General features: G+C 37.7%; 1 protein-coding gene across 1 annotated transcript; it reads left to right on the top strand.

Moving 5' to 3' along the window:
- Positions 1–21,919, top strand: LOC111342827 (disheveled-associated activator of morphogenesis 2). The gene is made up of 31 exons (XM_022949948.2): positions 1–318; positions 1,472–1,561; positions 6,146–6,214; positions 6,672–6,760; positions 8,018–8,095; positions 8,299–8,356; positions 8,455–8,545; positions 9,002–9,108; positions 9,198–9,308; positions 9,992–10,095; positions 10,442–10,508; positions 11,438–11,555; positions 11,909–12,041; positions 12,170–12,216; positions 12,503–12,567; positions 12,976–13,098; positions 13,490–13,876; positions 14,925–14,969; positions 15,663–15,725; positions 15,877–15,951; positions 16,215–16,322; positions 16,704–16,810; positions 16,898–16,986; positions 17,428–17,541; positions 17,918–18,018; positions 18,338–18,399; positions 18,627–18,687; positions 18,772–18,906; positions 19,356–19,451; positions 19,621–19,695; positions 20,058–21,919. The coding sequence occupies exons 1-31, from the start codon at positions 160–162 to the stop codon at positions 20,340–20,342; spliced, it is 3,312 nt and encodes a 1,103-aa protein (XP_022805683.2). The 5' UTR covers positions 1–159; the 3' UTR covers positions 20,343–21,919.
- The last annotated feature ends 2,765 nt before the right edge of the window (positions 21,920–24,684 follow it).

Here is a 24,684-nt window from a genome sequence, read left to right as displayed (position 1 = left end):
TTCAGTACTCGCGCGAGTTAGTGTTTTGGTCATTCAGCGAAGCGGCTGATGAATACGGCTGTTTATTGTCCTTCAGTTCATTACTTTTTCTATCCTTAAAGGTTTATGTGGCAGTGTATACTCATGATTCATGTGAAAAGATAACAGTTGGTTTGTAAAATGCCTCGAAAGCGTGGTGTTGGCTGTTTTGGGTCTCGCTCGAACCACCCTGAAATTCGCTATGGCATCGACCATTCAAAGGGAATGCAAACGCTTCAGGAGTTTTCACAGCCGATGCCTGAAGAGAGCGAACTCAATGCCAAGTTTGCAGAGATTGTGGTATGTGAATAGAGGTTCAAAGTTAACGCTAGAATTGTTTACCACAAATTGGAGAAGTTATTTAGTTTCATGTTCATTCTTTTCTTTGACATTTGTCAAGGAGGCGTAGGCAGGTATTTTCGATTAGATTTGTTATTTATGATTCTTACACGTGCAAGAGGCCAAAATTTGGCATTTTCTCGAACGTTATTGGATCAGTAGTTTATTATTCTTCTCGGAAAAATATAGCAGAGAAGAACAAATTTATGCCTTGAAGATTCCACGAAATTATTCCCAAAGGACTTGAATCAAGTGCTTTTGGCATTACAGATTGTCGTTTCTTTCACTTCGCTCTAGTATTTCAGCAATAGATCTTCACGATTTACATTTATGAGTTTTATCTAATATTTAATATATGAAATTCCCAACAACAAATTTGCCTATATGTCCATTTTAGAGGCAATCTGCGTCCGATCAATTCTCCCTGAGTCAAATTTCTACCATTCCACGTCTCTGACTATTGTTTATATTAATAAATTTATCCAGCGACTTCAAAATCATTTCCGACTTTTTATAAATTCAGCTTGCCAATGAAGTTATGTCTCCAGACATCGATGTTAGTTGTGATTAAATCTTTGATTAGGTATTTTGAGCAGTGCCTTTCGAGTAAATCAATCGATCATTCGAATTGATCGTTCCAAATGTATAGATTCTAAATGAAAAATCAATACTCCGCTCGCATATAATATATGTAATCGACGTCTTCGACTCGATCAGTGCTTCCTTGAATGGTATATTTTTAATCGCTTCGTACTATCTTCCACGAGGTCCGAAATCAGTTATTAATAGCGTTTCTTCTCGTTTCTTCTAAAAAATAAAGCGCAACCGTTGGGAACACAGGAGGTCTAAAGTCTGATTCTTGAAATCGCATCAAGTAATTTTTTAATGGTGCACAATACAATTTTAGTCAACATAAGTTGAACTTATGACTAAATGTTAGAAAACTTACTTTTAAATTAAAGTGCCCAAAATAAACCACACAAATATATCGATCCCTGAAACAAGGGAAGAACGAGCTATGCTTGCAACTAAATACAAATATTTCGTATCAGAAAAGTGTCGATCTTGATTATTTCTTATCAATATTTATCCGCGTTTTGTTCATGTTCTACAGGAGGAGCTTGACCTCACTGCGGTTCATAAGAAGGCCATGTTTGAGTTACCTCCGGAGAAAAAATGGCAGCTCTACCTATCGAAAAAGAAGGTAAGATGTGGCTCTTTCCTTCCTTCCGATACCTGTTGATTCACTGCTTGATATTGGAGGACTTCATATTTACACAGTATAACTCAGCGATATTAAATTTTAATGAGGTCCGTGTTTGACAACTAGCTGTAGGTGCCGATGGTATCATGCGCGAAGTCCTAATAATTACATAAAGCTCTAGTTTTTCTTTTATTTTTAAGTAGTTCTTTGTTATGCTGAATATTCAAACCGGCACACAAGTGCTAAATAAATATTCAAAAGTGGAATTCGTGTAAAGTAAAAAGGTTTTGGAGTTAACATTAAAATGTTTTGAATTACACACAAGTTTATGAATTACTCACAATTTGCATTTTTGAGGCGCTTCAATAATTGCCCAAGATTGCAGCTGTCTAGATTTTTAAAAACACTTTTTATCACTAAACTCACAAACAAAAATATTACATATTTTCATTTTTTTGTTGTATCTGTATGGCACACAAGACAAGTAGTTTTATCAAGAAAACCAAGAGAGGATTAATGATTTGTTTTTGAGAAAAAAATATAATTATTATAACAGTGACTGTTCTTTCAGTGAATTCTTTCAAAATCCAAATATATTGGTCAAGGCATTTCTCTTTTATTGTGGTCAGACAATATTGTCTGCCTTAAACCATTTGGTATTACGAATCAAAGTTGCACTGAAAAATCTATTTTTTGCTACAACGAATTGAGGATCCTCTGAAATATCTATTTTTAATTTCTGTGCTACAAAGAATCAAAGTCCTTGTCAAGACTTAGCGAAGAAATCTCCATTTTTCTACTTTGCCAAATTAATTGTGATTATATTTCACATCAGTCATCATTAATCATCAAATCTTGGATTTTTTAAGATCTCTTTACCATCTTTAGGATGGAATATTTTAGATGTGAAGAATGCTGTTTGAGTTTTTCTTTTGACAACTCTAGGCCTAAACTTGTTAACCAGCTATCTGAGCCAATAAAAAATATCAGCAGAGACAAAAATATTATTTAACCAATGCCTTAAGTTCTTTGAAAATAATATTTCTCTAGTACATGACTTTATTGTATGATTTTGACAATTACATTTACTTATGTTTTTTCAATGATGATTTAATCAAAATAATATGTCTGTAAATAGGTAGTTGAGTTTTCCAGTACATTCTACTATCATTCATCGTAAGTATTTGTTGTGGATATAGAATTTTTGACCTCTAAAACCACATGTATAATTACACACTAGTTTGAGAGGTGAAGTCATTGGCGTTAGCCAATCAAACAGCTTTTTAACTTATTCTAAATGGTTTGGTAGCCATCCATTTTACCCTTACATTCACTGTCAAGGGTTTTGCAATGAAAATTTGTCATGCATGAACAGCCCTAAGAGTCGCTGCTTGTGATTTAACACATTAATAGCCGCAGCTTTTGTGAAAAACTGTGTTTTGAAGCTAGTCGAGCAGATTTCGGGTCGCTGTTGTGGTTTCAAAAGCTCAAACTTACCACAAACCCATTGACAGCTTGTGCAGTACACTCAACGACCTTTCAATCGAAATGCAAATTGGCGGCCTGAAAATCTCGGGCACGCACAGACTTTTACTTTTTTCTCTTTCTCCTGCCCTTTTTTTCCCCTTTCCTTGCCTGAAGTTTCTCCTCACTTGCTGGAAATTTAGTAGGCTTCATTTTGGTGTAGAGATTTTTTAGGAAACTACTCTTTATTTTCAAACCACATGCTCAGAAAGGTAGGTGGGTAATGGAACAAGATTTTCGTGCAGATTTTCAGGTCAAAGTTACATGGTTTTTTGGCTATTTCTCCAATCTCCTTCACTCAGTTGCGCTCATTCTGGTATCGTTTTTAAGATATTTTCAACCTGTTCAAGTACGTGCTCAAAGTCGTGCTCCAGGGTTAAAAGCGATGACGTCACAAGGCATAGAAAGGGTGTGGGTCCACATGGGCGCTTACGGGTGCACTGGACGTCAATAGGTTAATGTAGCTGAACATACATGTATATGCCTGTTGATACACGATGAGAACTTTAACAGTGTGATGTTACCAATTGTATATAGTTTTCATTTTGACGCGCAATTTTGTTATCAAGACAATCACAATCATTGATTCCATAAGACACTTTTTTCCAATTTTTTTTTCTTTTATCATGATTGTAAAGTTATATTATTGTCATTTGCTGCACAAAAGTAAATATAGAATGAAAATAAAGGGAAGCCTAGGTGTAAATTACTTCCTTTACAATCATTTCAAGAGAACTACTTCATCCCTAAGTTCATCTTGATCTCGCCATGTAGTAGTTTATAGACCTAGACATAGTAAAGCTATAAAGAATCACTCTGGTTACCTTTTCCAGGGTTGTTTTCTGGGTGCTCATCTTTAAAAAAGCAGGATCACTCAGCCTGGCCCAAGACAAAAGATAGTTGCATGTGGCAACTGGGTTGTGCAAGAGCATTAAGCCGAGTATTTTTATATACTTTAGATTTATTGAGGAATGCTGCAATTGATAAGACATATAGTGTTGATCAGGTTCTTTACAGTACATCATACAGTTGCATAATTAATTACTTTTCTATAAATGCACAGATGTGCAAGTGCACTGAAAGACATTTTTCACATAAATTATATTTAATGGGACTCTGTTCACCATTCTTTGACAAGGACTGTGTGCAGTGGGAGGGGCTGGGAGGTTTAGCCCCCCCTCCCCTCCCACTTTAAAAAAAAATTATCTTGCTGAGCATGGCCCCATTCCCCTTGTCTTGTGGCTGAAGCTTATTTGTTCTTGTTTTTAACCCTTTCACTGGCAGGTTCTTGGGGACTCAATATTTTTCTGTGATGTAAGCTGACAAATCAGGCCACAGCTCATCACATTTTAAGTTTAACCCCAACAAACTATATATCATTTTAATCAGCAGAAAAATTACCATCATTTTAAGACTATTTTGTTACATATGGGTCCTTGTGCACATAATTTGGAGCAAGAAAAGCCAAGCATAACAAAATGTTTGAAGAGTATTTTGTTTTTCCTGCTCTACTAAGACAAAGCATCAACATACTTGTGAGCATAACTTTTGTATTATGCAAGTGTATTATTTCAGGAACCGAACACTTTTTATTCCATCCAATTATCTTCCTTGCAACCAAAGTTATGCCTTTTACTGTTCATCAAGGTGCGGATTAGCAGTTTTCAAAAATTAGAGGACATGTGATATTGCAGAACTATAATTGAGTAACAACAAGCTAGCTTCAATTGAAATCACCAAAAAAGTAGCCACAAAGGACACAAAGAACCATAAATGAACAATAAGGTAAAAATGGTTCTGTTCGTATAAAAAAATTACAATCCATAGCAACCTTCAGGAGTGTAGGCGCAGGAAAAAAGCAGTATGAAATACTTAATGTACATTCAAAGATACAGTTCACAAGTCTAAATAGTGTCCTTTTCCCTCAAAAGAAAACTTGGTTAGGATCGTCCTCTAACACAATTTGCCGTGCCTCCTCGACTGGAATGCATGCAGACGCCATTTTTCAAAGGATAGTACTGCGCGAGCAAATTTTTTCGCAAAAAAACTGGTCAAATTTATAAACAGCGAGAAATATGGCTACGAATGAAGGAACATGACCAGACAAACCATAATAATTTTTGCAAACTCAAAACAATACTAACTGGGGGTCCCCTGAGGTTTTTAGTATGGATAGTGTCAGAGCGTACGAATTTGTACTTTTGGCAGCGAAAGGGTTAACCCCTTCACCAAAAAATGTTCTGTGTAGGCTCTGTTTAATCTTTACTTGGTTATTTGTTTTTATTCTGTTATTCTGTACGTGTGCACTACAATTATATGAATCTTTTTATTTTACCTCAGTATGGAAAATCTGCATACATGTTCAGACGTAGAGATCGACATTAGTGACCGTAGGTTGTAACAAGTTAAGGTTCTGTTTCAATATATAAAATAGATGAAAACAACACCTAAGGTGGGAATTAAATTAGAAATGCTTGTTTTCAGAGACAACCTGTCTGCTTTTCTTTAATTTAATTCTTTCGGTATTGAGGCAAAGATATTGTTAGCTTGTTGCCAGTCAGTATAAGAGGCCAATAGATTCAGAGAGGGTTGAATGCTTAAACCTCTTGTAGTCTCGAAAAAGAAGAGGAGCGACAAACAATAATTTAGAACTGCTTCTGTATCAATAAGAGGGAGCCAAAGGTTTAGTTCATTGCTTTTTATGCAATTTTTCCAATTGTCTTCATTAATCTCCAGTGTCTGATTGTTTGTGAATTTGTTTTCAGCACAAATATCAGAGGATGGCCTTCTTTAATTGTTTAGAACCATTCACAGTGATGATGGATCATAGATATTTCATGTTTCTAACCAAGAATTTTCATGTACATTGGTTAAGGTCCTTAAGCTGCCATTAAAACCTGATGGAATATGTGGGAAACTTGTGGTTAAATTCATTTAGCAGTGGACATTGATGAATATTTATACATGGCTGTATTGCACACCTTACAATTTACTGACTCGTTAGGTGCACAAGTTGTGTAATTTTTATCATTTATTTATTCTTTAACATCAAATTTTTAGGAACAACAAGAATTAAGTTCCACCAGTTACCCCGAGTACTACACAGATCAGTTGAAGAGCCTTCATTCAGTAAGTCCCACATGCCAGTCGTCTGTATATTCTCACAGACCTCTTCACACGTAGGCAACTTTGATGTTGACTTTTGACTTGTTTTAGATATAAGTGCGGCCATATTTTTAGAACACTGGACTTAGGGAAAACAGTTATGGGTTAAATAAGACCTGGCTGTTGTTTTTATTGGAAAGAAACATTTTACTTTTGCAGTGCTCCTCTCCACTCAAGAGTACCAGAAATTGTTATGGAACCCCGACAAAATGTTGGGGTGGTAACCTGCAATAGATTAGCATCCTATGGAGGGGAGGGAGTGGCATTACTCTTAGTTGCTTCTTGATGCAGAAGTGGGAGGAAACTTGGGCAGTATGGGAGGAAACTTGGGCAGTATGGGAGGAAACTTGGGCAGTATGGGAGGAAACTTGGGCAGTATGGGTTACTTGCCTTGACAGTAGAAAATCCTTTTTTTTGACAGATATATGTTTTTAAGAGTGAGGAGGAAATAGAGACAAGAGCAAAACTTGTTGATGGACTAAAGACTGCACTGCGCACTCAGCCCTTGAGGTATGTATACGTTTGTCCTTTAAATTGAAGAGCACTGAAATGAATACATTTATTTTCATTCCTGCTTACATATGTAGTTACGGCTGTAGAGATATATTGGGTGCCATTTAGGACAATATTGTAAGCCCAAAAAATAAAATGCAAAAGCAAATAAATATATGACTAGAGTATGTGCAACATATATGTGGCATGGACCAAGTCAATATATGGTACTGAATAAATAAATATATGACATGAAAATGTATATCGGTCATAGGACAAAAGTACGAAAAATATATACAGCTATTGTGCCCATTATCGCTTTGGCCAGCAGTGTTATTTTGGAAAGCGGGAAAACTTGGCATCTGATCGCGGAATCGAGCAGAGAAGGAATAATTATGGCAAACTCTACTCCCACTGTCGACCTCCTTGTTTGACAGATTATTGATCATCCTCAATTAAAAAGAGCCTTGCAAGCTAGGTCTTCCGATAGTTCAAGTTCAAACCCTGAAACTTCAACTCAAACAGCAGTTTCTGGAGCTGGAACTCAGGAAGTTAGCCGTTCTCAAAGTGGAGGAGCCGTTCAGACCATTAGTCTCAAAGCATGCAACAAAGATTTAGAAACTGACTTCTTAAGCCAATGATTTTTTCGTACAAGAGATAAAGTGGCTCAAGTAAACTTTCGCCAGTGCTTTGCACTTCGTACTCAAAATAATATGAAACACCTAACAACATATGTATGATCATCTAATCAGCGTCCAAAATACTCCAAGACATTGATGTTTTCAGAGTGAAGATTTCTACGAGCTTGACGAAAAAGGGATGGAATAGAGCTCTCGAAAAATTGCTCTAAATCATCAATCCTGTCACAGGCTCCCATGTTATTTTTTATCAATCTTCCACTGACCAAATTGACAATGGGCACCATAACCATATATATTTTTCAAGCATTTACCCCATATTTATATTGTAAATTATCTCTATATATGCAAAGAATAAAAGTTGATACAAACAGATTCACAGTCGACATTGTTTTTGAAAAGAATGTGGAAACCAATGATACAAATATGTGTCTGTATGAATCATGTGTATTTGGTCCATACCATATTATATTCCATTCATATCATATTTATTTGATCCATGGCATACAATTATATTTAACTTTGCACTTTATTTTTGCGCCAACAATATTGTCCCACATGGTATGCCATAGAGATACATTAAATTTTGTAGACAAGGAGGCCTAATTCTCTCTGTTTTTTTTTTTATCTTTTGCAGATTTGTTCATAGGTTTATCGAATTAGAAGGTTTAAATTGTTTATTAGAATTCCTAGAAAATATGGACTATGCAACAAGGTACAGTTCAAATTTTATATTTGACAAATCATGATGTATTTCTTTAGACTATTTATTAACCTTGTGTAGTAATGCAGGAGGCAGGCAAGAGGGCATTTTTTCACAAATATGGCAGCTTTTTATTCCATTTATTAATTCTTTTTAAAATGAATCAGGCTCGTGTATTCAACGGTATCCTAACGAAATTTTCTTTTTCTTTTTAGTCAAAGTAAAATTCATACAGCTGCAATAGGATGTTTTAAAGCACTGATGAACAGCTCAGTGAGTATCACCACTGACAGTAATTTTTACTGTTTTAATTTTACTGAAAATCTGCTTGCACGATTGTAGGTAGTAACGTTTCTCTCCTCTTCTTATAGCATGGAAGAGCACATGTGTTGGCACATCCATCATGTATAAATGTCATTGCTCAAAGTATGAGTTCTGAAAATGTCAAAACCAAAATACAAGGTATGCTGATAAAAAAGGCAGGCTAAGGTACAATTGCTGTTAAAGAATTTACACTGAGGTATATTTAGTATTGCAGCCTGCCTCACTTTTCATCAAGGGATTTTAGCTTGATTGCCAAGATGAACACAACATGACCTTTACAAGTTTCATCTGGCTGGTGATTTTCAATCCAGTTACAGCAATCTGCCTCAATCTGCCAATCTTGCTCATATCGTTATGTAGGCTTGGAATCTCTCCTCTCTTTAGGTTAGTCTTTTTTTAATTAATAGGGAGGGATGCAAACTCATTTCTTGAAAAGTATTGTGCTATAGATTCTATGTGAAAAGGGACTGAAAATGGAACACTTCATAGTTTTACTCAGTACATGCCTTAAATGGGTTTTATGCATATATGAAAATGTGACAAAGATGGACTTCCAATGGTCTACTCGACCATGACTTGTGTCTCTTCTTGCAGTGTTAGAAATCCTTGGAGCTGTCTGTTTGGTGCCTGGAGGTCACAAAAAGGCTCTAGATGCCATGACTCACTTTCAGAGGTTCAATGAGGAACGAACAAGATTCCAGGTGAGTTTTATTATATTTTGGTTAACGGATCTTTCTTTCACCTTGAGAAAACAAGTGACTCATGTCTGTGAAATTTTCCTCCATTTCAGACATTGATCAATGACCTGGACCGTACAACTGGGCAATACAGGGAAGAATTTAACTTGAAGATAGCCATAATGTCATTCATCAATGCAGCTTTGAAATATGGAGCAGGAGCGGTAGGCCCATAGTACAATGTACTTGTTACACCGATATTTTCTAATATATTTAATAATAATTATATTTTCTGACTAATTTTCTTAACTTTTTGTTAGGATGCTTTCATGATGGCTTAAAAGTTACAGAAAATCCTAAAATTTGCTGATTTGTGAGGCTGATCTTTTTTGAAAACACCAGAAAATTGCTCTGCATACGTTTAGTGGGTCATACAATAGGACCAACCGGTTATATTTAGAATAATTTATAACACCGCGTTCGTACACTTTATCATTCTCTTATTTTTTGGGGAGGTCAGAGCAGAACTGTGGACAATTAATTCTGTTTTTAAAAGGAAGAGGCATCATGCGGAAAGATTGACTAGCACTGATTGGAAGCTTTTTCTCAGCAATCCTGAACCATGTTGAGATATGCGCTTGGTGACTAGTGGAATCTGTTGAATTAATAGTCTTAGCGATGGCTCATTTCTTAGCGCGTGCTTCTGCAATAGGCCATTTAATTACTTTTGGCGTCTTTTTCAAAACGAGGCCTGGTGCTCAAACATTCGTTTGAAAGTGAGGTTAATTTGCATGAGAATGAAAACTTATTATTATATGAAAGGATGAGCACCAGGACTCGCTTTGCAAAAGGGGCCAAAGGTAACTCGGAAATGGGCTATTATCAAAGTACCTTTTTTCTCCCACAGGAACATCTCGAGTTTCGTATTCATCTCCGATTCGAGTTCCTTATGCTAGGAATTGAGCCAGTCATTGAAAAGCTGCGAACTTTGGAAAATGCGACTCTTGACAGGTTTGTCTTAATTGACTCGTCGGCAACTGCAGTGTAATTAAGACTCCACGATGCAATGCCAATTTCTTCAAACTTTCATGTAAAAGTTTTGAACCTACTCCACCTCGTCAAAAGAGAAACAACACATTCATCCCACAAAGAACATTTCCACATTACTATGCTAATTTTTTCGTTAAAAAGGAGTAAACTTTTTAATGCAGTTATTCTACAGTAAAAATAAAAAATTATGAAAAAAACAGTTAAAACTTGGGATGACATTGGAAAGTGGAGAAAAGCTATTTTTTTTTTCTTTGACAGCTGTGATAACCTTGCCGCCTTATTTTTAAAATTCATTACTGTTTTTCAGGCATTTGAACTTTTTTGACATTGTAAGGCTTAATGATGAAAAAGACCTCTCCAAGAGATATGGTATGGTAAGTATCTGAATACTTCTTGTATCTATTCGGGTACGTTCTAGAATCGCATAATTGAAAAACATCTCGTACTCCGATTGGTTAAAGTCTCTATTCACCCCCAGAGGTTTATATATATTTCGATTCTTTGGGTTATCAGGATTAATCTCCAAAAACCACTTCTGCGATTGGTTAAATATTTCCCGAGATATGCCGCCTCAAAGTTACTCTTTTGGCCACGCCCTTTTGACTTGGCCGGGAGAGAATTATTGGGCCGAGTCTCGGACCTACTACCTCTAAGTGACGTCACAGCAAGAACGAATGTTAACTTCTTGTATAAGAACATGTGTCTATTGTTGTAAAATGATGTGAAGATGCCGACTTGTTGCGTGGTGGCTGGTTGTTCAAATTCACCAGATTTGTCTCAAGACGTATTCCTCCATAAAATACCGTGAATGTAGGCACATCGATGGAAAGACGTTCTGGCTGTGACATCATGAGGGACTTTTAGTTACCAGTATTAACTTCGCCCGGCCAAATCAAAAGGGCGTGGCCAAAGGACGAACTTTGAGGCGGCATATCTCGAGGAATATTTAACCAATCAAAAACAATTTTTTTTTTTAGATTAATCCTGATAACGCAAAGAATGTAAATATATTTAAACCTCTGGGGGTGAATAGGGACTTTAACAAAGCGAGGTAGTTACATGTAGCGTGGAATTGCGAGTTGAAAACGAGGCTAAGTGATATTTTTTTACCTCTGCATATACGCAACAACTATTGTCAAATTGTAACCCCTTTTTATCTATTTCTATTCATTTATGCGAATTAGTGCGATATCGGTTTTCGCGCGCCCTTTAATGCGGAATTCCCTCGTCAGGTGATGAATTTTCACATAATATTTGCAGAAAAGTATTACAAATATCTTGAATTTTTTCTGTTTTTTTGTAGCCTTACATTGATCTGAGAAGTGCGAGCTGTATGTTTGACGTTCTCAGAAGGAAATTATGTACAACATCAGCGTATCCGCATCTGTTGTCAATTCTTCATCATTTGCTCCTTGTTCCGAGTGAGTCTGGATTATTTCAGTTTTTAGATCGTTATTTTCACTACCATCATAGTTATCATTAACGCCAGCCATTATTATTGATCTGATTTGATTGCATCTGTGGTTTTGTTGAAAGTTTGCTTCATGTAGAATCAGGAGCTTAAGCGTGAGGCTTACGGCAAACGGGAACTATTGATTTAAATATTAGCTTTCTGTTACGAGCCGTTGCACGTGTAATGTGCGGGAAGTGCACGTGTATTAAGTGCCTGTAATGGTGCAAGACATGTAAACGGTTCTGCACACATAGTGAAAGCAATTACTCGCTTTAACGCGTGAGCACAGCATCACTACCAATGTATTTTTTTTTATTGAAGATGATCATGGTGTGGCTCGTAGACTTTGGCAGTTGATTGACAGAGTCGTTCAGCAAATCGCTGTCCAGGAAGATGACGGCAGTGACCCGGATGTGGCGCCATTGGATATCAATGTGAACTACATTCTAGACACGTGAGTGGAGTGATTCTTAAGCACGCTGTACTGGCCTTTACGTCTTTGCTTGTCTTTCCTTTTCTTGTTAACATTCACTGATGCTGTGAATTAAAACTGTGGTTGTTTTGACCCTTTTTTTGGTACAGATTACTTCATGAAGATGAGTTACGAAGGGAGGAACTTGGAGAAGACGGTGAGCCAATAGATCAAGTTTTTTTTCCCTGTTTTTTTTTCCGACTAGTAAAATTGGCAATGTTCAGTGGATATTTGTACTCGGAAACCTCTGTTGGCTTGAATAACTATTAATGTCCATTATTTTATTTGTTTGTATATTAAAAACAATATTATCATCCTTCTCACATGAACATTGTAAAGGGAATTAGTCAATCAATTAAATAGCCACGACCTCTAAACGATTTGTTTTGGTGAGAGTGCGTTTTTTTTTGTTACAAATAACTATTCTTTTGTCGTTGTTACAGTTGAAGGTCTTAAAGCCAAGCTCCAGAAGAAAGAAAGAGAAGCCGATAGCAAAAAACAAGAACTGGTAAGATGCCTGGATACAACACTGAGGCTCAGAGCAAAAGAGCTCAAGTGACTTTATAAACACAATGCATGGCTTCGTGTGTTACCATCTCAGTAAAACCAATCGGACGTTTGCCTCTAGGGTATAATAGTAATAGTAATAATCACCGTACCTTTTCGGGAGTGGTGGTAATCAGTATTTCCTCTTCAGAGAACGGCGAAGCTTGATTTGCAGCGTCGCTACTTGGAGGTACCATTGTAAGCGAGCTGCGAAAGATTGGAACTTGCTGGCTTCGGCTTTCCTACCTTGCACAGTTCATCTATTTGGCACAGGGACCCAACTGAGCCAGAAAAAATAGCTGCATTGCACTTACATCCCAACTTGAAAACTTTACTGCCCACTTTAATTGCATTTTGAATTGTTCCATAGGAAGAACTGAAGGAAGCATTTGATAAAATGTCCGTGAAACTTGAAAGAGAATCTCAAGAAAGAGAGGAAGCCATGCAGCAGATCCGAGAACAAGAAACTAAACTTAATGAAGCGAAATTAAAGGTGAGAGAGGTTCTTTGTGCCACTACCAGGACTATGACATTCTCAGGTGCGCTTGCTCCTGGCATGAAAATTTTGCAGAACGAGCCACATTAATGTATGTCTCGAATATTGTTCAATCTTGACAGGTACCGAACTTGTGGGGTACACTCTAAAAACTCCTTGTTTTAGTGCTTGCCGTCAACATTCACCACGTCACAAACTTGGTACACTCTCTCCTAAAAAACATATCGCTCCGATTGTCGTGTCTCCTATTTCCCTTTTAATCTAATCGTAAATGCGTTAGTGTCATGTCACGCAACTTACGTTTAACAGTCAACTTCAATGTAGTCATCTCTCGTGACACCATACTCTATACTCCGCCGACTGCTCACATAAATCTGTTTCCTCCAAGATTGAACTTGAAGGTCAAGAAAGACTGAAGCTGGAAGAAATCCTCAAAGGTGTTGGTGGATCAATACCAGACGACGCCAAGATTTCCAACCTCACCAGTGCAGCGGCTGCTGCCAAGCAATCACCAATGCAAGGTGTAGTCCCCCCACCCCCTCCTCCTCCACCGCCAGGGGGGGCTGCTGCACCACCACCACCTCCTCCTCCTCCTCCGGGAGGAGCTCCCCCGCCACCTCCCCCACCTGGTGGCTTATCAGGCTCTCCAGCCCCTCCCCCACCACCCGGTGGCAAGTCAGATGGCGGGTTCTTCGGGTTTAGCAAACAACCGAACAGGAAGGCGCCAAAACCATCTCAGCCTCTGAAGTCCTTCAATTGGGCGAAATTACCGGATGTAAGTAGTGCTCTTGTACGTATAGTGTACTGTAAATAGTTGTGGACGCGGTGGCTTAGTGGATAGTGAACTGGATTTGGGATCTAAAGGCCTGGGTTTATCCCTGACGGGCTGGTTCTGTTATGTTCATGACACTTTCCTTTCCCAGTTTTTCTCTCCACTCTTTAGTATAGATGGATACCGGTTAATTGTGATCAAAACCTGAAATATATTGAAGGGTGGCTTGCATCGAAGCAGCATTCCACTCAACACTCTTAGTCCTTTGTTACTACAGAGACATACTTGAAGCTGGTAACATTAGAGTCTTTTGAGACAAGATCTTTATGTGTAAAAGCTGAAAGTTTCTAAAGAAACTGTGGTGTTGCGTAGGTGGGGTAACAAGGTAATTTGCTTATATGAACTAAGTTGAAATTACCGGATGTAAGTAGTGCTCTTGTACGTAACCGTTGTACGTAACCGTACTCTATCCATTGAGCTAACCGCCTCCCGGTTGGCTCAATGGATAGAGCGCTGGACTGTTGTGCGGGAGGTCGAGGGTTCGAGCCCCGGCCGGACCAAGACTCAAGGTCTTAAAATAATTGAGGAGAATATGCTACCTTTCTATAACATCAAGAAATGGTTAGATATTTTAGTCTTCTCGGATAGGGACGAATAAATGGAGGTCCCGTCTCCTACAGGGTTAGGGGTAGGAGACGTTAATTTCCCACGCACGAGATTACTGTGTGATGGATGTCCTCCCCTGGGTGGGATGGGCGGGTTAGGATTGATTGTAAAGCGCTGTTGATCTGTCATTGTAAATAGCGCTCTATAAGCGATAAATTGTAATTGTAATTGTAAATTGTAAATTGGCCCCCGTAACGAATACTTGCAATATCAACGTAGTTGATATAACCAAATTATCATGGTATGTGTCTCGAGGATTTTCGAAAATGGTCGTCAGGTGTCAATTGCTGAAAAGGGAAAAATTCTTCTTAAAAGGTTAGCCTTTTTTGAACTAATTTGATTGATGATGATCTTAATGTTCTTGTATCTTTTTCTTCATTTTTAGTCTAAAATAAAAGGCACTGTTTGGACCGACATTGATGATGCAAAGGTATGGTTCTAGAGCATTCTCTGTTTCAGCCCCTGAACTTTGGAATAAATTACCCAACAACATACGCTCATGCGAGAACTTAAATCTTTTTAAGCATAAACTTAAAACCTACCTTTTTGAGAACTTTTACTTTAGCCATTAGGAAATAGACTTAATATGTTTTTACTTCAATTTTAAGTTTATTTACTTTGATTAACTTTAATTTTATATTTCCTCTCAGTTTGTAAAGCGCCTAGATCTATCGTTGGATAGGCGCTATATAAATATTATTATTATTATTATTATTATTATTATTATTATTATTATTATTATTATTATTATTATTATTATAAGGTACCCATTAATTGTTCATGAATTATTACTATTTATAGTAATATGTAGATGTAAACTCGTCATCCTGTTAGGAAAAATTCGTAAAAAACCGGGAGCTTTCTCTTTCTAATCTGGAGCCCTTTAGAAGGTAATGGTAGCACGCCCTCTCCTATAGATAGATTTGATGTTAGTCTTAAGAGTTTATTACCGGACTTGGAAGTTGAGCAGTTTAGTCAGTACCACGCCTGGGCTGTACGTGAAGATGATTAGCCCTTGACTAATGCGCAGGTACCGCTGGCTTCCACCCAAAATTCTCTCTCCCTTTATGTTTATGTCGGTAAATCTCTTTTTAGTCACACTGAATTTGCTTGTATTGTTCAGGTGTATGCTGTCATGGATTTTGAAGATTTTGATAGAATGTTTTCGGCGTATCAAAGAAAAGAGGTACAGTTTATCCTTACTTTGACATCAGCCAAAGAAATTAAAGTTCAGTACAGTCTTAGTTTTTCGACATTCTTTTTTATTAAACATAATTGATCGTGTATCAGTTTATTGTTTTTATTCTTTTATTACATTTTATTTATTATGAATTTAGAAAGAAAACAAGGACGGTGCAGATAGTATATCAAAACCAAAAGAGATGTCACTTATTGACAGCAGACGCGCGCAGGTGTGTATTGATCAGTGCAGGAATTCTCCCTTACGGTTGCTTTGTGTTTCCCTTAATACGAGTGGTGAGAATCGACTGAACCATCGACGAATCGATCAGCGTCATCCACGAATGTATTTTCGTGATTTAAAGAGAGGTTGGACTGGTTCCTAAAAAACTTTCAGGTTGTTGAAGGAAATGGGTGCTACAGTAACATAAACTTCTTCTCAAATACATTGATATCAATGAGAGTGTTTTAACGATGAATTATTCGACTTCTTTAGAACTGTGGCATTCTGCTTTCGAAACTGAAGATGACGGATGAAGAAATAACTATAGCGATTCTTTCAGTGGATGCAAATGATGAGCTGTCGAAAGACATGGTGGAACAGGTATCAAAGTAAAGTTTTCTTACTGGAAAGACTTTAAAAGCTGTCGTTTCAGTTGAGCCTTAGCCCTTCGTCATTTGCTCTGATGAAGGGCTAACGCTCAAAACGGCAGCTTTTAAACTCTTTTCGGTGGCCAACTTACATTATCAACTTAGTTGATTGTGTCAGTATGATAAAATTACCTTGCCACCCGCACCGACGCAGCACTACAGTTTCCTTAGAAACTTACCCACTCCATTATTTTTCCTTACTGGAAATTGCAAAAAAAAATCTTAAGTAAATGAACGTGTTGAACTTTTGTCACAAACGTGGGACAAAGGAATGAAGTTAGCTCCATTATCACGTAGACGTTTGACCTTATTTGTTATTGTGTCTATTTTACAGCTTCTCAAGTACGTCCCTACTTCAGACGAGAAGAATCTTCTCAATGCACACAACAAAGAAATCGATCAATTTGCTCGCGCAGATAGATTTTTATATGACATGTCAAGGTATGTAGTGGGATGCTAAGTTTATCTGTATATTGATCGATAAAACTTTGTCTTGCATTAACGTTTGCATTTTTGAAAACGTTGCAGAATTGTCCACTACGAGCAGAGGTTAAAGTCATTGTTTTACAAGAAAAGATTTCCCGAGAGAATGGGCGAGGTTAAACCAAAGGTGCAAGGTAGGGGAATGCTATGCTGAACTTTAATGTTATAGTTACTTTTATATCAGTACTTATTGCCATCATAATTTGGATATATCAACAAAGTTGAAATGGTAAATTGGCCACCGTATTGCCATCAGTTTCAAGTTATGATTGAGATAATTTTATTCTGGGATAAGTCACTAAGTTTCGCTCGAAATATCGCACGAATTCTTCGACAACAGTGGACGAACTCTTGCGCTGTTCGTTTTGCATCATAATTCCCTTTGTACTGCTCTGTGAGGTTGGCGGTAGATTAAATAAGCACTGATGAGTGGCTGTAAACAGTCTAACGGAGTTTATTTGTTTTCCCTTCTTTTGTCGTTGTCAAAGCCCTTTAGAACGTGGTTTTGAGCGGAGACATCGAGATCTAAAATCGTGGGAGAAAGTGTCAATTGTCTTGAATGTTTTTTTCCGCAGCTGTATTGGAAGCATCCAAGGAACTTCAAAGAAGTAAAAGACTTAGAATATTACTTGAAGTTGTTCTGGCGTTTGGTAATTACATGAACAGAGGAGCGAGAGGAAATGCTGCTGGTGAGACATCATAGTGTAGTTAGTTACAGCTTTGTGGTTCAATATAACACTCCACAAAATCACGTTGAAAATTTAAAAATTTAACGAAGATAAAAATTCTTTATCAACAGGGCATTTTCGATGTATAAATTTAAACTTGGCTTCAAGGTTTGGGGGAATAAAACAATAGAAATCACATCGAGGTTGAAGGATAAAAAACCTATTTCTTTTGTTTAATTTACCTTAACCTCGGGGCCATGTTAGAATTTTTAAGTCACTGAGTTTCAAGTTTCAAGTTTATTAGGTCTTCCGAAACAATTACTTACAATAAACACCGCCTGCAAATAGCGAGCTAATCTAGGCGGCGTGGAAAATGTTTACTGTTTTTCTTCGTTAGGATTTAAGCTGGGCAGTCTAAACAGAATCATTGATACCAAGTCAAGCTCCAATTCAAAAATAACTCTTCTTCACTACCTGATCATGGTGCTGGAAAGAAAGGTAAGTTTCTCACATAAGGATTTATTGCCTCAGAGTCAGAAGCTCTGGCTCCCCCTCCCCCTTCCCCCCCCCGCTACCCCCACCCCCCACCCCCCACCATTAACAAGAAAAAAATGCTTGAAGCTTACATCTAGAGAGCGTGTGCACAAGTCTACTATATCCGTTATTTGGTAAGCGAATTGCATACAAAATTTAGCAGTTTCCACCCGCTGAAACAAGTTTCAGGGATAAACGGAATGGAGGATTGGAGCTCCCACGAATCATTTTTTAAGTACATTATATGATATTGTTTTTAAGATAAAGCACCTCTTATTTACAGTATCCTGAGGTGCTCAAATTAGAAGAAGAACTAGGACACGTAAGGACAGCTGCTAAAGTCAAGTGAGTTTTACACAGTTTTTTTTTTTTTTCATGTTTGTTTCTCTATTTGACGTTGCGTTGTTATCTGGATGTATTCAGTAGGCCTGGTAGTCTTAGAGGAGTTTTGGCAATTCGCGATTGTTATGGAGTATACCGACCTCCGAAACACGTCCAGGAAGAATGGGCTTAAAGGCCTGCAAGCTGACGTAAACTTTACCATCCTTGAAAAAGTCTTTATTCTATTTCAGTTTGGGTGAGTTGGAGAGTGAATCAGCTGCCATAAAAAAAGAACTCAAAGAGGTCGAGAAGGTAAGTTAAGCTTTGTAAAATTCTACTCACTCTGGAAATTTGGTGTGAATTCTTTGTGAATCTACTCATCAACTTGTTTCGTAGGAGCTGGAATTTCAGCAAAAGAAGAAGGAACGAATTCACGGCGACAAGTTTGTGGAAGCGATTGGCTCTTTCGTGAAAGTGGCACAGTTTTCGTTGTCTGAATTGGACGAATCTTGGAAAGATATGAAGCAAAAGGTTAAGTTTCGATTGTCTAAAGCGTTCGGTTTGTCAGTTGACTTATCTGTCAATCTTTCACAGATAGAGAGCTTTTTGATTGGCTGTTGTAAAACCAAAACTAAAGTAACCACCAATCAGAATAAGGAATAACCTCTACGTAAAAACCAGGTAAACCGCCCAAAGCGCGGGAAAAGGTAGGCGACCGAGTTGTGATTGGGTTCAGTTTTGTATCTGTTTGGTTGGGAGAGTTGTGCAAGTTTTCTGTACCACTCAAAACCAAGCAAAGTCAGTGCAATCCTGGATTTCATTTGACACTACATTGAAGATTGGTGTAGCTTTCCATTTAGGAAAGGAATTAGCTCAGTGGTTTATTCAACAGCTTATTGTTCAAAGTACTTATGCAATTACGCTAACGAAGTTTCCTTTCTGTACAATAAAGCGATAAATTCTTGTTGCTGTTTCTTCAGTATGCTAAGGCAGTGTCCATGTTTGGGGAGGAACCAAAACAGCTTCAGTCTGACGAATTTTTCGGCCTGTTTTCAGCATTCCTGGTTTCATTTGCAGTAAGTTTTTCCTTTCTTTTAACAGTCAACTACCGGAAGCCAGTGACCTTTTTATATTACATATCAGGACGTCCGGAGCGGAATATGTATTTTGTCAAGAGAAAGATAAAATAGATGTGTTAATTAACACCCAGGTTCTAATCAGAGTGTATATTTTGTTTTCTTGCAGGAAGCAAAACATCAGAACGAGGAAATGAAGAAAAGGAAGGAACAAGAAGAAAGAAAAGCGCGAGCATTGGCTGAGGTAAAGCAGATTTGTGATTTTTTGTTATGTTTTGTTTTGTTTTTGAAATTCCCTTGCTGTTTTTTATTTTTCTGAACTGGAATAACGTACTTGACTCCGGCAGAAGAGGTCCTAGTTCAAACCAAGTCTTTGTGATTCACATTATCGCAGAAATTGAAGTCAGAAATATTCCATACATTTGCTGGGATGAACGAGGCTTTAAGGATTCCTTTATAAAAGATTCTTACTTGGCTTTAATTATGGATTTTAAAATAAATAACCCATAGATGTGAAATGTAAGGTGGTTTTGACACCTTTGCAGCTATTATTGACGAAAAAAATTTGTTTTTATAAGATTCAGAACGTTTCCTTTTTACTTTAAGCAAAAGGAAAGAGACCGACAAAGATCAGCGGCTAAGAAAATCATTCATAACAACGAAGCGCCAGTAAGAAACAGCAAAAAGATGAGTACAGCGGGAGATAATCGGGGCGAATTCGATGATTTAATCTCCGCTCTAAGAACTGGGGACGTGTTTGGAGACGAACTCAGTAAAATGAAAGGTCGTAGACGAACGGCGCCTCCGAAGCAGGGTTGGCGTGTCGAAAACGGTTCCGAACGTGAACGAGCCTCTCCGAGAGCCTCACCGAGGATACTACGAAAGAATTGAATACCGCCAACAATCTTCTCGGCGCATGGTTTGCAACATTGGTCCTCGCACAATTGAATGCTGTTCGTATTTCGCTTACAAACGAGTCTTTCAGAGTACGTAAATTTGGATTAGGATGCTTAGAAAAGAATTGTACTGTTTTTTGCTGTAAAGTTTGTTAGTTATGTATTTTATTTGAAAGCGAAATATGGCAGCTTTACACAATGCTATTTCCTCCAAGGAGAAATAGAAATTTACTAGAGACAGTCAATAGAGTTCTCAAAATGGAGGGAAAATGAAAACACAAGGAAACTTGAATAAAAGAGAAATGAAAACAAAAGGCTCAAGCAAGACAGGGAGTCAAGTGTTGAAAGATTTCACGAACAAACTAAAAAGGAGTGAAAAAAGTACCGTCTTGATACTTGAAACCGTGAGGAGAGTATCAAGTAATAATTTCCAAGATAGTCCGTTGCAATTTAATCAACATGTAATGCTTTGAGAAGGTTTGGTTATACGTTAACTAAATTTGAAGGTGCAGTTTTTAATTTGCGCATCATTCGGTGCAGTATGAGGGGGTAAAGATGAAATGGAAACACTGATGTGATCTGATAGCAATATATTTACCTCACTGGAGACTAGGTTTAACCTTTAAAGAGTTTTTTTCGCGCTGAAGAAATGAGCAAAACAGAGCTCTAAGCCGCCAGGACAACAATTCCATTGTGTTCAGTTCGGGGACGGTTTCCCAGCCGAATCCTTTCAGTTTCTTTGCTAAATACAGTAAGCAGTTAAGTAAACAACGTTTTAATAGCCCTTTAAGCGTTACACGTAAAGCGTTCAGATTTCTCTTTGCTTAGCGATTTACTTCATAAGTTCAAAGTTTTTGATGTTTCTCTCAAAACGAGGGCTTGTTTGTGAGACAGACAAACTTACAGCTTGCAGATAAAATGTTCTTGCATAGCTGTGATTAGTTTGTGTCGATAGAGGCGAGACTCTTGCAAACATGTCTTATTTTGTCAGAGAATGATGTCAGTTTTCCCAATTCATGACTTGTTCACCTAGTTAAAACAAGTTGACAACTTACTAGACTGGTTTAAAAAGTGGCAATCGATTGTGCAGGAATTTCCCGCCAGAATTGCGTTACAACAACTGAACAAACTCTGCTATCGCCGCCCTGTTTTTTCCCGATTTATTTTATACATGTCGTAAAGTATACCTAAATTCAATAGATAAATATATATTAAATCATATTGTAACTTAAATTGATTTCTAGTTTTGTTACATATTTAGTTCGAATATTATATCCTGACCTGAGTCAGCAATTCGTACTGGAAAGTTCGCCTCGTTGATTTGACTGAAGAGCACTGTTATAGAACTGTTTAAGGTAAATTAAATTTCTGTATAGAGACAGACTGGAATTACTCTGGATTATTCTGTCGATAATTTCATTTGAATTCTGTTCGCCTTGCAGTTCAATGGAGGCGTTTTATCATTTGTACGTATGTAGGCTTTTTTTGTAAATTAAAGAAATACGCTACGTTTTTCATTCGTAAATTTGACAAACACAATTAATTTGAATAAATGTGGCGAATGTGTTGTGATTCGTTTGTTTTATTCTTCGAACCCGGAGTTTCCAGTTTGTAATTATGTATGAATTCTATAACGAAAGCTGTTACTACCGTAAAGAATTTTATATATTGGTGAGAACATTAGTAACGACTCTACAGCGCCACGTGCGCTACTTTTTTATTCTTCTCACATTTTTATGTCATCTGTGATCTTTTCAAAAACAGATGAACACGTTGCTTTCTCTCAACGTCTTTGTATATCTTGGGGGGAGGGGGGAAGGTACTTCGAAGAAGCAAAAAGATAAATGGGGATGTGTCACCGGATAGGGTTACATTTTTACGCTTAGATTAACTATTATAGAGCTGATTTTTCAATAGTGCCGCTGAAATTGGGACGAAAATCTTTTAGATTATTGGTTTGGAGAAATTCTGCTGAGTGGGGATTTAAATATGAGGGGGAAAACTTCCCAAAAGTGACAAGTAACTATGATTGGGTTAGGGTTCGAAGAGGCTAATTCCTTACTGACAGGGACTTAACTTTTGTTTATTCAGTGATATGTCTTCCTGAAACGGGTCAAGTTCTTATCAGCACAGGACGTTTAAAAAGCAATTTGACACAAATTCGATTCCAAAGGCATTGTTAAGGGTGCAATGCAAGCAGAAACCAGAAAAGGTCACACGTCGAGTTCTCAGCAGCACTGGGTTTAGTTAACGCGATTTGAAGCACATTCGACTCCCAGAGGCATTTTGACAAATGTGGAATGGAGAAACCGGAATAGATCAGTTAAACAGAACCTTGAGATTCTGTGCCAAAATAGACGAAGAAGTTGTCGCCTTGCCGAAAGAAATAATTTTTAGTCGGGTTCAAAGACTTTGCGGAACAGTTTCATGAAAAAATCAAACGCACAACCAGTTTCTAAGACCTTGGTGTTGCCATCGTTACTTCTCTCTGAGATCGAACTCCACAGTAATCGCCAAATGTGTCAAGTTTTGAACAAACCAAGTGAACCTCATAACACAGGAAAAGGAGAAAATGGGCGTGGAATGGATATGTCACATAGTGATGCACAGAAAGGTAAGTTTGAATTGAGAGGGATGTTTATCATATGGCTGGCAGCGCCCGTAGTTAAGATATAGCGAATCCTGTGTTCTCACTGGCTATCCCAGCGGGCAGGATGGGCCCATCTTGTCCGCTCGGGATCTCACGCGATAAATAGAGGTGCGTGGAATAGAATTAAAACCTTCGTAACTTTAGGACAATGTCAGCTACGAAGTCGTAAAAAGCGACAAAAAACATTTCTTTATTCTCGTGACCTTTAATGTGTGATCCAGGAGTGATATTTTCAGGTGAAATTAGATGCTAGTCACTCTGGGGTCAAAAGCTTTCAGTAGTCAGGACGTCACGAATCCCGTTATTAATACCCTGATCGATATGAAACATGGAGGGGTTAGGTTTTAACGACCTATGGTTGAAATTCATAGAATGAAATAAATGGCAGGGAAAACAAGAAGAATGAAACGTTGACTCTTCAGCGATCCGCTCACTGTCATTTGAAAGCAGTAGGGTGCAAAGAAGTTTTGAGTTGTGACGCCGACTGACCTAACCGTATCCATTGTCAAAATTTGATTCTGAGAGAATTAAGCAACTAATTTTTCTATTTATTTACTGTAAAATCGTAAACTCGTTCTAAGCGTTCATTTGGTATTATTGGAAAGAAATCCAACGAGACTGAGAACATCGATCGCGAAATGTAAGTTAGGTTGGAAAAGAGCTGCAAACGCGTTTTCTCAAAGGACGAGCGCATTTGACAAAAATTAGATGAGCACGTTGGTCTCTTAACGCGACCTCTCGATAAAACTTAAGTTCTTTTAATTCAGTAAATGATGTTGATGAGACAGGTCAATTTGTTAGGTCTTCCCATCATCACAAGATGCTTGGAATTTTAAAACCGCAATGCAAGGAGAACTGAACCGGAAATGGTCAGACGTGAAGTTCTCACCAGCACTAAGTTTGACACACATTTGACTCCCAGAGGAATTTAGACAAGAGTGCAAAGAAAGCAGGAACCGGAAATGATAAGATATAAAAGCCTTAGGATTCTGTGCCAATACGCAATGCGTTCCCGTTCGTTTCAGCAAACGTGGAAGTTATCTCTTTATCGGAACAAACAATTTAAGTCCGGTTCATAAGATATTACGATTATTTGGAACAATTTCATGGAAAAATTAAAAAGCAAAATCAGTTTCTAACACATTGGTGTTGTCATCGTTACTTCTCTCTGTGATTAGTTTCGTGGGACTGATTCATGTCGAGATCGAACTGCACACTAATTGCCAAATGTGTCAAGTTTTGACCAAACCAGGTGAACAAAAGATCGAACCTCATAACAGAGCAAAACAAGAAAATGGGCGTGGAATGGAAATGTCACACGGTGATGCTCAGAGGCTAGTTTAATAGAAACTTTATTTGTGTTTTTAAATGTACAATTGTAAATCTCACTACGTATAGGCAATTTACAAATGATGCTTGAGATTGGCTTATTCAACACACACACACAAAAGAAAAATCAAAATTGCATCAAATCTGGGTTGTCCCAATTCCTATTTCTACAACAAAAGACGTAATATGTTGCTCTAATAGCTATATATATCTATCATTTTCTTGATTATGTAAAGTTGCTGCTTTTTGGCAATGCCTGTCATTCATCATGCCTAAGAACGTAGAGCATTCATCTGAGAAAACGCCAAGGGAGCTGACTTGGAGAGATTTACAAATTTCACACATCTGAAAGTTCTAC

Source organism: Stylophora pistillata, chromosome 6 (genome assembly GCF_964205215.1).
Source record: "Stylophora pistillata chromosome 6, jaStyPist1.2, whole genome shotgun sequence".
NCBI classification, from domain to species: Eukaryota; Metazoa; Cnidaria; class Anthozoa; order Scleractinia; family Pocilloporidae; genus Stylophora; species Stylophora pistillata.
The sequence above is the reverse complement of the archived record's forward strand: the minus strand, read 5'-3'. Positions and strand labels throughout refer to the sequence as shown.